The sequence below is a fragment of the Sabethes cyaneus genome, chromosome 2 (assembly GCF_943734655.1).
Source record: "Sabethes cyaneus chromosome 2, idSabCyanKW18_F2, whole genome shotgun sequence".
In the NCBI taxonomy this organism is placed as follows: Eukaryota; Metazoa; Arthropoda; class Insecta; order Diptera; family Culicidae; genus Sabethes; species Sabethes cyaneus.
The window spans coordinates 33,285,761-33,301,195 of NC_071354.1; the positions used below are offsets into that span (position 1 = coordinate 33,285,761).

The 15,435-nt window shown below is 41.0% G+C and overlaps 1 protein-coding gene across 1 annotated transcript in view; it reads right to left on the reverse strand.

Moving 5' to 3' along the window:
- Positions 1-777: 777 nt before the first annotated feature.
- The window catches only part of LOC128735253 (protein O-mannosyl-transferase Tmtc3-like), a 450,482-nt gene continuing 435,824 nt past the window's right edge, over positions 778-15,435 (reverse strand). Inside the window, exons 8-11 of the mRNA XM_053829747.1 lie at positions 9,925-10,677; positions 8,610-8,796; positions 8,248-8,528; positions 778-1,698 (exon numbers count right to left, since the gene is read on the reverse strand). Of these exons, the coding sequence (XP_053685722.1) occupies positions 778-1,698; positions 8,248-8,528; positions 8,610-8,796; positions 9,925-10,677 (2,142 nt within the window). The remainder of the gene's footprint in view (positions 1,699-8,247; positions 8,529-8,609; positions 8,797-9,924; positions 10,678-15,435) is intronic.

A 15,435-nucleotide genomic window follows, 5' to 3' on the forward strand; every position in this document is an offset into this window, starting at 1 on the left:
ACAATTATTTGTCGGTGCATAAAAATCTCGTAAAATACTATGTAAATTTATGACGAAAGTTTTAGCGGTTTATTTACAGCACAATTTAATAAACCGAGAGTAAAGTCAGATGCTTTGTGGTATGCCAAAGCCGCTGAATCTCATCGAGCTTACGGTTACTGTCGAAATGAAATTTTTTTACCACCCATCAAAAAACCAACGGCGCTTGAACCATTTCGATCCACTAAATCTCTGACCCAACCCGCGTAACCTCCGCGGCCTTTACCGCGACATTTTCCTACACCATAAAATAATCATTCTCGGCAATAACACATAATTTCACTTTAGTACCTTTTACCACTCACTTACAATTCGTGTAACGAGCTTTCCTGTCCTTTTGCCTGGCCTCTGGACCCCGCAGCGCAGCGCTGCGCTGGCAGGGTGCCGGCCCGTCGTTTCGGAGAAGCTAGCTTTAAGTAAGTATCATAATTCTTTCACTGTCTCCACGGTTGCCTGTCGGGACAAATTTGCAAACCCTCAGGACTACGTGCGCGCACACACACACCCACACCCGCACAAATACAAGCACACGAAGCTCACAGCTTGTAGCATCCTACTCTCATACTCCTGTAGCTATCAACAGTATCGTTATCAGCATCAACATCATCATCATCATCGTCATCATCGTTTTCGTCGTCACCATCGTAACGACCGTAATCATTATCAGTGCAGGTTCAGTTCTCGGGTTCAGTCCTAATTAATTTTAAAACAGTCTAACTTGTAATTAAGAATTTGATGCTATGACATCCCGGACGATGGATTATCGAGGTCCTTCCCGACAAGCGTCGCCGGGGAGCTTGCACTCGTCGCGGAGTCATCCGCCTGCTGCTGAAAGGCAACGTTTCTTCTTCGTTGCTGCTGCTGCTGCTGCTGATAATGATGGTTTTGGTGGTAATGAGAATTAATATTCTCACTGCCAGTGCTACTGCTACTACTGCTGCTGCTGCTAGGTCTACCAGTCCTGCTGCTGCGGTTGTCACCAGTCAACTCGTCGCCGCCGGATTTCGGCGCATTTTGATGCAGCCGGGAGTGGCTTCCGCTCGAAGAGGCGGACGTGGATGAAGAGACCGATTCCTCGGAATCGATAAAAATGGGGTCGCTGCTGTCGCTGCCATCACTATCTTTACTGCTAGTGCTACTCCTACTACTGCTACTGCTGTTGCTGTTGCCTGCTTCAGTCGCATCGTTCGGTTGAGGTAATGATGTTTCCAAATTATTATGTGTATCGTTATCACTACTACTCTTACTTCTACTACTACTGCTGGTGCCACTGCTGTCGGCAGAAGCATCCGAATCGGTTGGACTATTTACACTGTTACCACCGTGTGGTGGCTGCTGGAGGTCGGCTTCCGCCGCCGCCGCCGCTGTCGGCGTCGTCGTCGTCGTCGTCGAGGGATTTCCTCCGAACTCACGTGGATCGAAATCCGTAAAGGCAATTTCTTTCTCCCGGCTCGGACCGGGCGTCCCGTGCAGCCGGGCGATCCGTGTCTGCACAATCTGCAGATGACGCAGAATGTAGTCCTCGGCGGGAGCCAGCTGGTGCGCGTGGGACAAACACGACTGAGCCTGGGCCAGTTTGCCCCGTTCCACGTACACCACGCAGAGATTGTGCAGACCTTGAATGTTGATTGGGTCCAGCTGGAGGATGCGCTTGTAGCACTGGAATAGAAGAAAAAACAAGTTGTTTATTTCACAGTGTTGTATCTTTCGGTAGATCGATTTTTTATTTGCAATTTTGAAATGTTTTTAAAGAGTTGAGGTTTGAATTTCTATTTCATTTTTTTCGATTTCGGAATAGAACTGAAGAGATTTTTCTGTATTATTTACTACTGTACTGTATTAAATGAATCATCTAAGGTTGAACTCCTTAGAAACTTACAAAACTCGAGATTGAGACAGAGGTCATCCGAGATTCACGATTTATGTACAATACGGTTTAATTTGTGGCAATACGGAGTTTGTCGGGTCAGCTAGTAAATATACAAAAGTGAATATGTATATTCCACCATCACTCCGGAATGTCTCACCGTTCTCCACCAAACTTGCACCAAGAGAAATTCTACAAGCGGTTAAGAGATAAAGGTGAGGAGGGTCTGTAAAATGGAAGGAGGAGGAGGTCCTAATCCTATATAGCGAGAAGGGCTATATATTTTTACATTATAGAAATTTCGGGAACGATAGCAGATGTACAATATTAGGAGATAAGAGATGTGACAGGCTAGGAGCTAAGAGTGGAGTTCGAAAATAATGGTGTTTAGTGGTAAAACCCAAGTCTATTCCTGTATTTCATATGTTGTGTTATTGTCCGGTAAGCGAATACCTATCAAAAGAGACAAAATTGAATAAAATTTTCTATTTTATCGCTTTCAGTCATCGCTTTGTATGAACCTTCTATTTCGTGTTAGAAGCGTTAATACTCCGTACACTCATTTTTCAAATTATTTTGGCTGTGAAGTCCACAGACAACTGATTTTATATATTTTTATAAAAATATTTTACTCATGTTAAACACAAATGTTTAGCCCCTTATAAAACTTAGGGGCTATTTTTAAATAAAAGGAAAGAGAGTGGGGGGGGGACCAAATCTTTAAAAATAATTTGCAATAAAGTTGAAATAGTTTTGGTGTTACGCTATGAGCAGTTATATACATTTCAAGACTCAAAAATCCACTGCACATGATAGGGACTTAAATGTAATGAAGTACTTTATTTTACTACTTTTTTATTTTCGTATTTCTAGCATTGATGGTAAAAGCTCAAAATCAACTGTGAATCTGCTTTGCTTCATCTGCTACCCGGAGCCATGCACAAATAGCATAGGTATTCTCTGCGATATGTAGGTGCGATACGTAGCTATGAGAAAGCGTGAGGGAATAAATCTCTAAATAAATCGCAAAGTGAAACTAAAACGCACATTTAAATTACATGTTTATCTAATTCTTATTAGGCTTGTTACTTTCTAGTTAAGAAAATGTCGATTCCCGCGAAAGAAATATGTAAATTCCACCAATATGTTTGCCATCTTAATTCATGAATGTGTGTTGCATTTTTCGCTGCTGATGTTTTCTCTGACGGAAGATTCTCTTTTGCTCTCTAGTTTGTTGTATGAAATGGAGATGGAAGCTGTGGAAGAATGAAGCAAAATGCTCACAGCCAGGGATGGAAGATTAGCGATCTTGATAAAATCTGTGAGTTATCGACACACGCACAGATCACGATCCGTACAGATCATGACAAACAGTGAATCTTTAGCATTGATCACAAGATTTTGTTCTCTAAACAGTCTCAGCAGTCGATCACAGTGTTACCTAACTGCGAGAAAAAAGGTCACACATGTTGTTTGTATTGTGATTCATACGATACACACAACCAATCGTCTGTATTTGTTATATTTCTCAACGCAATCATGCAATGAACATGATCTGACATGAGGTTTGTCATAGCTTGCACGAATCGCGGCAAAGTGTTTGTCGCTTACAAGTAGTGATTTCAATGAATCTGATCGCTTCTATAATCTTGATCGCTAGAAGCGGTTTTTTTCTATTCCTACTCACAGCTGAATTTGGTTCACATCGCATAGCAACAGAGCCATCGCGTATAATAGCGAGAGAAATTCATATGTGAGTTTTGCGCTTGTGATCAAGGTTGAAATTCCATGTGTTTGAAATCTCATTGAGTTTTTTGGTGCTATGAATTTTTCAACACTGATTTCTAGTTCGTTTCTTACTTTACTTATTTCAATTTTCGTAGATTTTTATAATTTATCCCATTATTTTTTTCAACAGACGATTTTATCCTGTCTATATATTATCGATTTACACTTCATTTTTAACTTTGGTTTTTTTTGCTCCGCTTGCTGTTTTCTTTGGATTTTTATTAAACTGTTTTCCTATTTTCTTCCTTTTTCTAATATTTTTCATATTTCCTTTTTGTTTCGATCACTTTTCCGTCTTACTGCTTTTTATTTTGATTTTAACTTTCTGTTTCATAGTTTATAGACCGCCCAGTTAGCTCCGTGGTACGACGCTGGTCTAACAACCCAATCGTCGTATGTTCGGATCTTGGCTAGGCGGTGCTGCTAGATAGAGTCAGTAAGATTTTTGTACTAGCCCCGTAATTCTCCTGTATTTTAACAACTGGCCGCGAAGTCAATAAAGAAGGATCAAGTCTTAGAAAGACCATTTCTTCTATTTTTCTGTCAATTTCACTTTTTTATTTCCTTTTTCCCATCATTTTTAGATCCGAGCTCCCTTTTTTGTTCCAATTTTTTTTTCCTATTTTTAATTAAAGTTGATTTCTACACTTCCTTTTTCTCTTTACTACCTCTTCCCTCCGTTTATACTGTTTTCTCTTTTCCATTTTCTTACCAAATCCACCATATTAGAGCCTGATTTCGTTTGTAAAAAAAAACCAGACCCCTGACAATACGTTATGTTTTCGTAGCAAGAATCGCAGCTCGCTCTCTAAATATTTTACACGATGCTTTACACAAAGCTTAAACTAAGCAGTACTTAGAAATCTTATATTCAAATGCAATACACCTGAAACGATGCTATACAATCGATTCGTTTTTGCACGGATTTATTTTAACAGGGATTTTTTTTGACGACTTATTTTGTACGGTTTCTCGAAATAGCACGGTTTTTCGAAAATTTCGCCAACAACAGTTGTACACCAAATTTTTTTTACACGACTTTTCTTGCACTGTTTTTTTACCCATCCCCCGTGTAAAAAAAGAAGTTGGTGTGTACAAATGAAATGACCTGTAATTCTGTAAGCACAAATTTAGCTGATGCGAGCACCTCCTGAACGCTCTTTTATCCATGACAGTGGCAAATTAGTTTATAAATGTAAGTGAAAATTCAAATGAATTATGTCAAGACGAGCATCGGTAATGTAGTTGCATTTCATGCTGAGTTGCTCAGCGTTAGAAACCATGGGTGAAGCCAGGGGGTGGATTTTAGAGGTTCAAACTCTTATTCAGTGATAGTTGACTGTCACAGTCAAACTCTTTGCTATTGCTATCATATTAAGGTGACAAGAATGGAACATTCTGGATTTGGTATTCGACATAGACTCGGAGGAACAGCTAACTCGTCAATCAAAATCGGACCCATCCGGTGGTAATCTGGCTTAGATATCGTTGTTGGAAGGACATCAATAAAAGTAACATATTTGATTCTCCTATATCACGGCTGCAAGGATGGCGATCGACCATTAATCGCAGAGTCAAGCTTATGGTCACGTAAGTCTAAATCAAAGTCTAGGTCCAAGCAGAACCGTAGGGTGATACTGGGTGGCACCTTTGGCGAAGACCCGATTCAGCACTCCCTCGTTTCCTAAATCAGTGCTCCTTCCAAGTTGATTATTTTTGATAAGATTTTTAACCACTAACCAGATTCTGAACCTGGACTAATCTCTGTGTCACATTTTTAGCAGATTTTGTTCCTAATTTTATCACAACTTTTGTAACATATTTGGACTAGATACTGGACCAGATTTTAGACCTAATTTTTAATGATATTTTGGGTTGCAATTTGAATCAGATTTTGAACTTGATATTGCACAACATGCTGGACCAAATCAGATTTGGGACCAAATTTTGGGACAGGTCAACATTTTGGTCCATATTTTTTTAATAAAATTCCGGAGCCGATTTAGCATCAAATTTTGGAACAGATTGAACGAGATTTTTAATTAGATTTTATTGACCAGAGTTTGAACCTGGAGAAGATTTTGGGCTACAGTTTTTTTGATCAGTTTTAAAACTACCAATGAACCAGATTTAGGATTGGGGCTTGAACCAGTCTGCGGATCTGGCCAAATTTTGAACCTGGATTGGACCACTTTTAATCAACTTTTGTTTCAGATTTTGCAACAGATTTTGGACCAAATTCCGAAACGCATTATTTATCAGATTTTTGATCTGATTTTGGACAAAGTTTTAGTTTAGATTTTGGATCCAGATTCTAGACGTGGTCTGGACCACATTCTGGTCCTGCATCAGATCCTGGATCAGATTTTGGGCTACATTTTTATCAGATTTGGACCAGATTTTGGATAAAATTTCGACCGCATTTTTGATCAGATTCTGGACTTTCATCATATCTTGGAGCTGCATCAGATTCTAGACCAGATTTTGGATAGTATTTTTTAGCAGATGTTATCCCGAGCAGGAGCGAATAGCAAAATAATATCAAAATGTGTTATTGGAAATCGAATAACTCATAACAAAATTTGGTCTTGTTTTGGCTGACATAGTTGGTAAAATAACAAATAATAATTTCAAAATTTTGCTCCTTTAAAGCCAAAAGAATAACTACTTGTGGTATTTGAATAACAAAGCAATAACATGACTGTATACAGAGTTTAGAATAACATATTTTAGTATTATTAAGGTATTGAATAACAAATGCAGTAGCATATGAGATATTAAAAAATTATTTCATAAAATATTTATAATCTAAAATCTCTTTATGAAAATTTTTGAAATATATCAAATGTCATTTTCAAAATAAGATATGATAACAAAATCAGTTATTAATCTCATCTTACAACCACTGTTTTAAATATCTACTCAATAACAAAATGAGTTATCAATGTATCTCCATATCTATTCAATAACAAAATATACCATTATAACACAGTTTGATATTGTTTTTGTATTATTTTGCTCTTCGCTCCTGCTCGGGATACCTGGACCAGATGGTGGACCTTGCTTCGATTCTGGATCACATTTTTATTAGATTTCCATAAACCATTTGGGTCCAGATTCTGGAACTGGACCAGAATATAAATCAGATTTTGGCCACATTTTTAAATAGATTTAAAGCCAACAACCAGATTTTGCATTAAGTTTTAAACCAGATTCTGAACCCAAACCATATTTTAGACCACGGCTAATATCGTGGACCACATTTTTTTAATCAAATGTTGTTCCAGATTCGGATTAAATTATGAACTATGTTTTGGACCACAATTTTATTAGATTTTGGACCCAGATTCTAGACCTTGTTCCAAAGCCGTAGCGTGATATTGTGGTGGACTTGGCGCGCCCGATTTAGCGTACCCTCGTTTCTTAAACCAGTGTTCCTTTGAAGTTTATTATTTTTTAAGATTAGACTGTCATACATGATTCGTAAAACTCCCTATATCCAGTACCTCACTACACTTGAGAGTACTTCAGTGAGGTTCTAGCCGTTTTTGGCACCCATCATAGCCAGCGCCCTTGGCACGGGCCAGTCTAGCCAATTGCAATTGGCGCTACGGAAATGGGTCCTAGTCTAACTCCAAGTCCAAGTTCAAGTCCAAGTGCAAGTCTCCAAGTCCAAGTCCAAGTCCAGGTCCAAGTCCAAGTCCAAGTCGAAGCCCAAGTCCAAGTCCAAGTCCAAGTCCAAGTCCAAGTCCAAGTCCAAGTCCAAGTCCAAGTCCAAGTCCAAGTCCAAGTCCAAGTCCAAGTCCAAGTCCAAGTCCAAGTCCAAGTCCAAGTCCAAGTCCAAGTCCAAGTCCAAGTCCGAGTCCGAGTCCGAGTCCGAGTCCGAGTCCGAGTCCGAGTCCGAGTCCAAGTACTTTTAAAAAACTTCTTTTCACTTTGACAATTTCCCTAACGAATGGGACACTCAGTTTTGCAATTTTTATTTCTTGTTAAATAGCGCCATTAACATATATATTTTAGTTTTTTTAATTATTTGATTTTTTTATATTCCGAGTTAAAAAAAATCTTGGGCTTAAACGTCTTTCTAAGACTTGACCCGACTTTATCGACAGACTTCGAAGCCGGCTGTTAAAAGTACAGGACAATTACGGGGCAAGTGCAATAATCCTACTGACTCTATTTAGCAGCACCGCCTAAATTTGAAATTTCCGAGTTAATAGTGATCTAAATTGCTTTATGAGTTTGAAATTTTGCGAGTTTCTGATTTGAGAATTTACTCTTTCCCTTTGCGGTTTTTATGGTTTCTTGTTTCATGTTTCTTGAAAATACAAATAATTTGAATTACTATTAATAATTTTTAAGCACCATTTAAGGGAATGTTGTATTATTTTCTAAATTTTTCAATCGAATCGAGCCGAATCGAAGTGTTTTTAATGTTTTAAGTTACCTCTATTGAATTTTCTCTTCCCGTTTCCCGATTTCATTCTCCACTTCTGTGACTATCGCATTCGTTTGAATTAAAATCGATATAAAAATAAACAACTCAAACTTACATTCTCGGCCGCATCCAGATCCTTGATGTTGTTGATGTAGATGTCCCCGAGCAGGATCAGTCCCTTGATGTGGTCCGGATGGTACTTGACCAGCTGGTTCAGGAAAGGAGCGGCCTCCAACGGGCGGTGGTCGTCCGCCAGCAGCAGCGCCAGATTGAACAGCGCACTGCGGAAGTCCTGCTTCAGGTGCACCGCCCGGCGGAACCAGTTTTCCGCCTCGTCCGTGTTGCGGTCATCCATCGCCAGCATGCCGAGATTGAAGTGAACTCGTTCGTTGCTTTCTGTGGAATGGAAGAGGAGTTTTTTTTTGGTTGGTTCTCGACCTTATTGAGTGAGCCGTAAAATCAAACCACCGTACGTACCGTCTTTGGCTAGCAGTTTTAGTAGTCGTTCCCGTGCTATCTTACGCAGTTCCGGACGGCCCAACTCCTGCAGCAAAATTGCCGAATTAAGCAGGGCCTGTTCGTGCTCCGGGTCGAACTCGAGCGCTTTGTCCAGATAGGCCAACGCCTGGGATGCTTTGCCTTGTTCTAGGAAGACAACGCCCAGCTGAAAGTGAAGTCGGGACGAGAAAAGGACGAGTGGTTGGTGGTTGATATTATCTGGTGTATATTAGACGAACAGCAATGTACGTAAGTACGTGATTTCGATACCGAAAATGAGACGCTTCGGAGGAAATAATCAAAACAGCACGAGGGAGTGAGAGATATCTTGTTATTATTTTGTCTTTCCGGCACTTCGGCTTTATGGGCAAGTGAACGGGCGGAAACCCCGTGCACCGCGATGAATACTAAATCGTGGGAAAATGATCGAAAGTGAAAAATTGGATCCGCCCGCGGAATGGAAACAAAACAAAACAAAAAAAACTTGCCGGAGACGAATAAGCCGGATTGGATGGTCTGGCTGGCGCTGTATTTGTTTAATTTGCATAAAATGAAGCCGCTCCGCGGGCCACGGACGGATTCGCGGTGATACTAGCCAGCCAGGAATGAACCGTATACGTCCTCTTGGGGTTATTTATTGGTGGGTTGTGCCACCCCGAGCATGGTTGTTCTGGGTAGTCTCGGTGAACCCATTCGTTCGCTTCTTTTTTTCTGCGTCGAGTCATCAACCGTGGCTGTGTACAGTGACGGTTCAGTTCTGTTATTATACTGAAAAAATGTTCCTTGGTACGCTCCTGAGGTCATTCAACAGTCTCGGAGCTGCTTCCTCTGTGTCGCAGCTTTAGTTTTAATGGCCGACACTGCAATGAATAAACGCGCGCGGTCGGTAAGCTCCCGACAGTTAATGAACTCAACGAGCTGGATGGAAGAGGAACAACATAAAATAAAGAAAGAGAAAAAAAAGCACGGTCATCCATCTTGGTGTTCTGCTTCTAGACGGACGGGTCGGTGGCCATTGCATTGCATTGCCTTGACCTTGGGGCTCTGGCTGGTGTAGTTGTGGGCGGTTTATGCCCACATCGACGATCCATTAAATAATAAAGCTCACGCTTCGGGTGTCGTTAAGGTTTATGGCAGTGAGTAATTGCAAATTTGATAGTCAATATCTGCAAGGGATCCGCGCTTGTGGGCTATTGATACGAGGAAAACCATCCGGTATTGTGGAAAAAGATTTTTCGATGGTGCAAAATTAAATGAAATTAAATGAAACCAAAAGTTTTGTTTTAATACTCACATTATAGTAGATATCGGGATTGGTGCTGTCGTAGAGCAGCGCCCTTTCGTACACCTCCTGTGCCTCCTTGGTGCGGTTCAATTTGATCAGAATGTCGCCCCGGTTGATGTAGGCCTGTGTGTAGTCCGACCTCATGCTGATCGCCTGCCGATACAGGAGATCGGCTTCCTCCAGGCGGGTGGCATTTTTCGAGATCAGATTAGCCAGGTTTAGAAACACGTTTAGATGATTCGGCGCGATGCGCGCCTGATAGGATTCGCCTGGTTTGGCTTTCGGCAGGAGCGATTTTGCCTTCAGATAGGCCTGCTCGGCCTCCTTAAACATTTTCAGATGATTGTACGTCCGACCGACGTTGATGTGCGCCCCGACGTCATCCTCCTGCACGCTGACCGCCTTGTGGAAGAACTGCAGCGCTTCCTCGAATTTACCTTCGCTTTCCAGCGCGTGTCCGACGTTGTTGAACAACTTTGCATTCCGTTGATTCACCTTCAGACCGGACATGAAGATCGTATATTCCGACTCCCAATCGGCATTACGGTTGTAGGTTTTAATCGAATGACTCAACAGCAGAAAGCACAGACATGCCCAGGATAGTTTTCGGGACCACCGCTCCGCTAGGAGCTGAAAACCGTACGCCACCAGGATGCAAAATCCCATCGAAGGCATGTACAGCACTCGTTCAGCGATCACGAAACCCACCGGAAAAAATAGATTGGACGCTGGCAGAAACGGAAGAATCATGAAGGCAAGTCCCTGAAAAGAAAAGAGAAGAAAAAGTTTCGTTAAATTCATGACCAAAATTAAAAGTTCAATTAAAACAAATCGAGCTTTAAATATTTTGAATTTCAATTACAAGCCTGACAATGATGCGCCACAATTAACCTAATTATCAACCATGATTATTCTCCGGCGGCCGGCATTGGGGAACCTAATTTTCTGGCTCGGAAAATTCATGGCTCGGATCAAGGATGGATTCAACCTCCTCAACGAGACCGTAATTATTCCCCATTTAATCCGGCATGGCATCCTGCTGGTTCATCCGGAAAGTGAAAAAAAAGTTCAGCAAAAAAAAGCTGTATGCCCCATCACTGATTACAGTTTAATATTCCACTCAACTGCAATTTTACTTAACTTCGGGTCGTTCGCCGACCGACTGGTCGCGGAACAAAGTGGGTGACAAATGGGAGTTTTTTTCGCGCTCACCATCGGAAGCCGTCGGAAGCTGAAGGGAATATATGTGTTTGCGCGCATTTCCTGATAACATCATCGCCCCCACCCTTCTCCATAGTAGTTTTTTTTTCACCCGGATCTCACATCGGAACCTGCAACAACCAACGGTTGTGCCGTTCCAGCGTAACACAAAAACCATCCAAATAGTTTACCAGTGCCTCTTCAGTCGGCAACCGGGCCATGTGTTTGTTGGGCTAACGCGTGTGCGAAACAAAGGAACACTTTTTGCTGACTCCTCCAGCTGCCACTAACACCTTCCGAAACCCATCCCCGGACCTCACCTCACCTTCACCTCACAGGAATGGCCTTTATCCTTCCAACCCATTCGTCAAAGTTTCCTCCGGGTGTATGTAAACTTTTCTCATTTTCTAAACAACCACCACATAAGCGCGGGAACGGCGCGGGCTCTGCGCCGGAAGCCCCGTCGGAATGTGACAGCGCGCGGCGCGCGCGACAGACCACGGAAGGTCTCGCGTGGTTGCCAACGCCTACACGCAAACAACGTGTTTTATTCGTGAACAGACAGGCACCAATTACCTTCCCTCCCCCCCCGTACGTGCGTGCGCCGGGATCTGCGCCACACCGCCCTGGTGCAGAATTCTACACTATGCTATATCGATTGGTTTTTCTTTCGCTGCGGTTGCAGCTGTTCCCACCGCGACTCCGGTATGCGGGAATAGTTTGATTATTAGTTAGCAACGGCAGAGGACACACACGAGGAAAGGATTTCCAGCGAACTATCGATGATGATGATGATGATGATGATGATGATGGCAGCGGTTGTAATAGGGGTTTGATTGAAATCCGATTAGGAGGTGTTGATGAAATCAAATTCCGGTGGTCAATTATCGAAGTTGGAAATGAATTTTGTGTTCTGTTTGTTTATGCTGTAGGTTGGTCTGATGATGCCGAGCCAATTCAACGAGGAAATTGTTACAGAAAAGGACTTTATGATGCTTTTTCGGATTGTTACGGATTATTTACAAATTAATTTCACTTAAACTCGATAGTTTGAAGATATTCTAAATTTCAAAAGATTCAGAAAACCTAAAAGACCAGAGGTCTAGAACACCCAAATGATATAGAGGAATGATCCAGAAGACATTAAAAAATTAAGAAGATTCAGAAGACACAAAAGATCCAGAAAACACAGAAGACACAGAGGATCCGGAACAGCCAGAGGTTCCAGAAGACTTAGAAGACTCAGAAGACACAAAAAATCCCGATGACCCAGATGATCTAAAAGACCCAGAAAACCCAGAAGATTCAGAACACTCACAAGATACATGAGATCTAGAAGACCTAGAAAACGTAGAAGATACAGAAGACTCAGAATCCCTGGAAATCCCGAAGACCCAATAGACCTGGAAAACCTAGAGGACTTAGAAGAACCAAAGTTTAGAAGACCCAGAAGATCCAAAAGACATAGAATATTCAGGAGACCAGGAGTCCAGAAGACCCTGAAGTTACAAAGGATCCTGAAGACCTAGAAGACACTAAAAAAATCAGAAGACTTAGGGAGTTCAGAAGACACAAAAGACCAGGAGCCTAGAAGACACAGAAAATCCAAAACACACAGAAGACCTAGAAGACCCAGAAGACACAAAGGATCCAGATATATCGCAAGAACCGGCACACCGTAAGCACGGTAAAGTGTCAGGTTATGACATTCCACCGAACTGACAGCCCAATATTGCTCGAGTACAACATTGATGGTCAGATATTCAAGACCTGGGCGTAGTTCTTGACCCTAGGCTCAGCTTTAACGTGAATCGCTCGACTGTCATTTCTAAAGCAAGCCGACGGCTGAGTTTTATATCCAAAACCGGACGAGATTTTAAGGATCCTTACCGCTTAAAAGCTCTGTATTGCTCTCTGGGGAGACCGCAATTGGTAAACGCATTCCCGGTTTGGTCTCCTTATCAACTTGCCTAGACTCTGAGAATTGAACGAGTATAGAAGAGATTCATCCGTTTAGCATTACGTGATCTTCCTTGGTGTGATCCTGTGAACCTTCCTTCGTATCCTGATCGGTGTCGTCTCATCGGTCTTGATACCTTAGAACGACGCAGGAAAGTCCAGCAAGCTGTGTTTGTCGCTAAATTGCAGAGAAAACGATTCTCCGATTCTTAGTTAGTATTCAATTATTATTTGACGATGAAAATCTTTGTTTGATATGTGATATGTAATGTGTTATTTGTAGCTTATAATTTGTACATAGTTAAGAGAAGATGATGGATTTTATATGCCTACAAGAGGATGGCCTCTATTTGGCTTTTCCCTATCCAAATCTTCCATAGAGACCTAAAATCTAAGAGACCTAAGACCTTGGGACCTAAATAAAAAAATAACTGACCTAAATGGCTCAAAAGACCTAGAAAACCCAGAAGACTTAGAATCTATAAGGTACACAAAATCTGGAAGACCCAGACTACTTAGAAGATCCAGAAGATTCAGAGGGCCTAGAAGACCCAGAAGACACAATAGATCAACACACAAAGACCAACAACACTAAAAAAATTCAGAAGACACAGACGGCGCAGAAGACCCTGAAGATCTCGAAGACTCCAGAAGAACCAGAAAACTAAGAAGACTCAGAACACAGAGAAGCCCCCAGTACCCAGGAAACCTAGAAGACCCAAAAGACCAGGAGCCCAGAAGTCACAGTTCCAGAAGACCCGGAAAACACGGATGAATCAGAAGACAAAGAAGATGCAGAAGACCTAGAAAGCCCAGAAGACACAGGAGGCGCACAAGATCCAGAAGACCTGGAAGATCTAGCAGGCATGAGATCCAGAAAACCCAGAATATCAAAAGTCCACAAGACCTGTAGATAAAAGGACAAGTAAAACAACAAATTGCGTGAAAGTCGCTATGTGAAGTAAATTTAACATAAGAGAAATTAAAAACTGAAACTACAAAAAGAAAGAGACGAACAAAAAGGCGTACAAATGTGAATAGAAAAAAATCAATAAAAAATTGATACTGAAAAGATAGAAAAATAGAAGCGCAATAAATATTACCAGAGTTTAAGTTGGAATACAAAAATCAAAACACGATGAATAACAAACAGTGACACGCGAAAAGTACAAAATAACAAGTGAAATACAAACAGTCTGGCAAACATGGCGAATTAATTATAATATGGTAAGTTAAAAGCAAACCACAGAAGGTTCAAAACAAAAAATAAACAGTTACATTTAACACGTTCAAAAAGTGGAGGTATTCTCTCTCTCAGCAAAATGTAGAAGGTAGAAAAACGAAATAAACTATAAAATGATATGGAAGACTGAAAGGTGAAACTCAAAACCGATGATGGAAGAATATTAGCAAAAAATAAAAAGCAACACGGTGTTCAAAATACCGTTATTAAAAAATAAAACAGGCCATTTAATCGGAAAATGCCAGTTGGTTTGTATTGCCATCCTACACCTCTGTGCCAATTTTTTAAAAAATCGATCGACGAATTTTTTGAGTTACGCCCTTTTGAAGCTTTAAAGGGCAGACTGCTCATATAAAGTAAATAAAAATCTTCAACGACACTTCCAAAATGAACGTAAATCACAACCGGTATTGATTTTTTAAGCAACATATGCCTATTGCCGACCATTTTTGGAGTTTTACGCTATATTGGGACTAATCGGAAATGTTCCGGATTAAGTTATAGTTGTGGGAAATAGCCGGTACCGAACATGAGCAAATACTTATCACGCGACACCTCAAATTACGCTGGAATTTAAAAACTAGGTCACTGACAGTCAGATCAACTACCTAGCGCCACGTTGGTTATATCTGGACAAGTTCCGGGGACTTCCAGGAACACCCAGACCTGTGGCCAGTTTTGTCCATAAACAAAAACTTATCGTGCGGCACCTTAAATCACACTACAATTCAATAACTAGATCAATGAAATCCAAATTTGCTATCTAGGCTCAGGTTTGGCCATATCTAGACATGTTTGGGGGACTCAGGAAAACCCTAGGAAATGACCAATTTCGAACATGAACAAAAACTCATCATACGACACCTTAAATCACACTAAAACTTTTAAAATAGATCCAAGTAAGCCAAATTGAGTACCAAGAACCACAATGGCCAATTCCGAACATGTCTTTATTATCAAAAATGTACCACATTGTGTTATTGACTTCCCAGGGGTTTCTTAAAAGTAAGAGATAAGTTCAAAAGTAAAATTTTACAGACAAAAATGAAATATTGAAGAGAAAATAACAGAAATTAAATGAAAAAAAAAAACATCAAAAGCACGAAGGAATCAAAAGG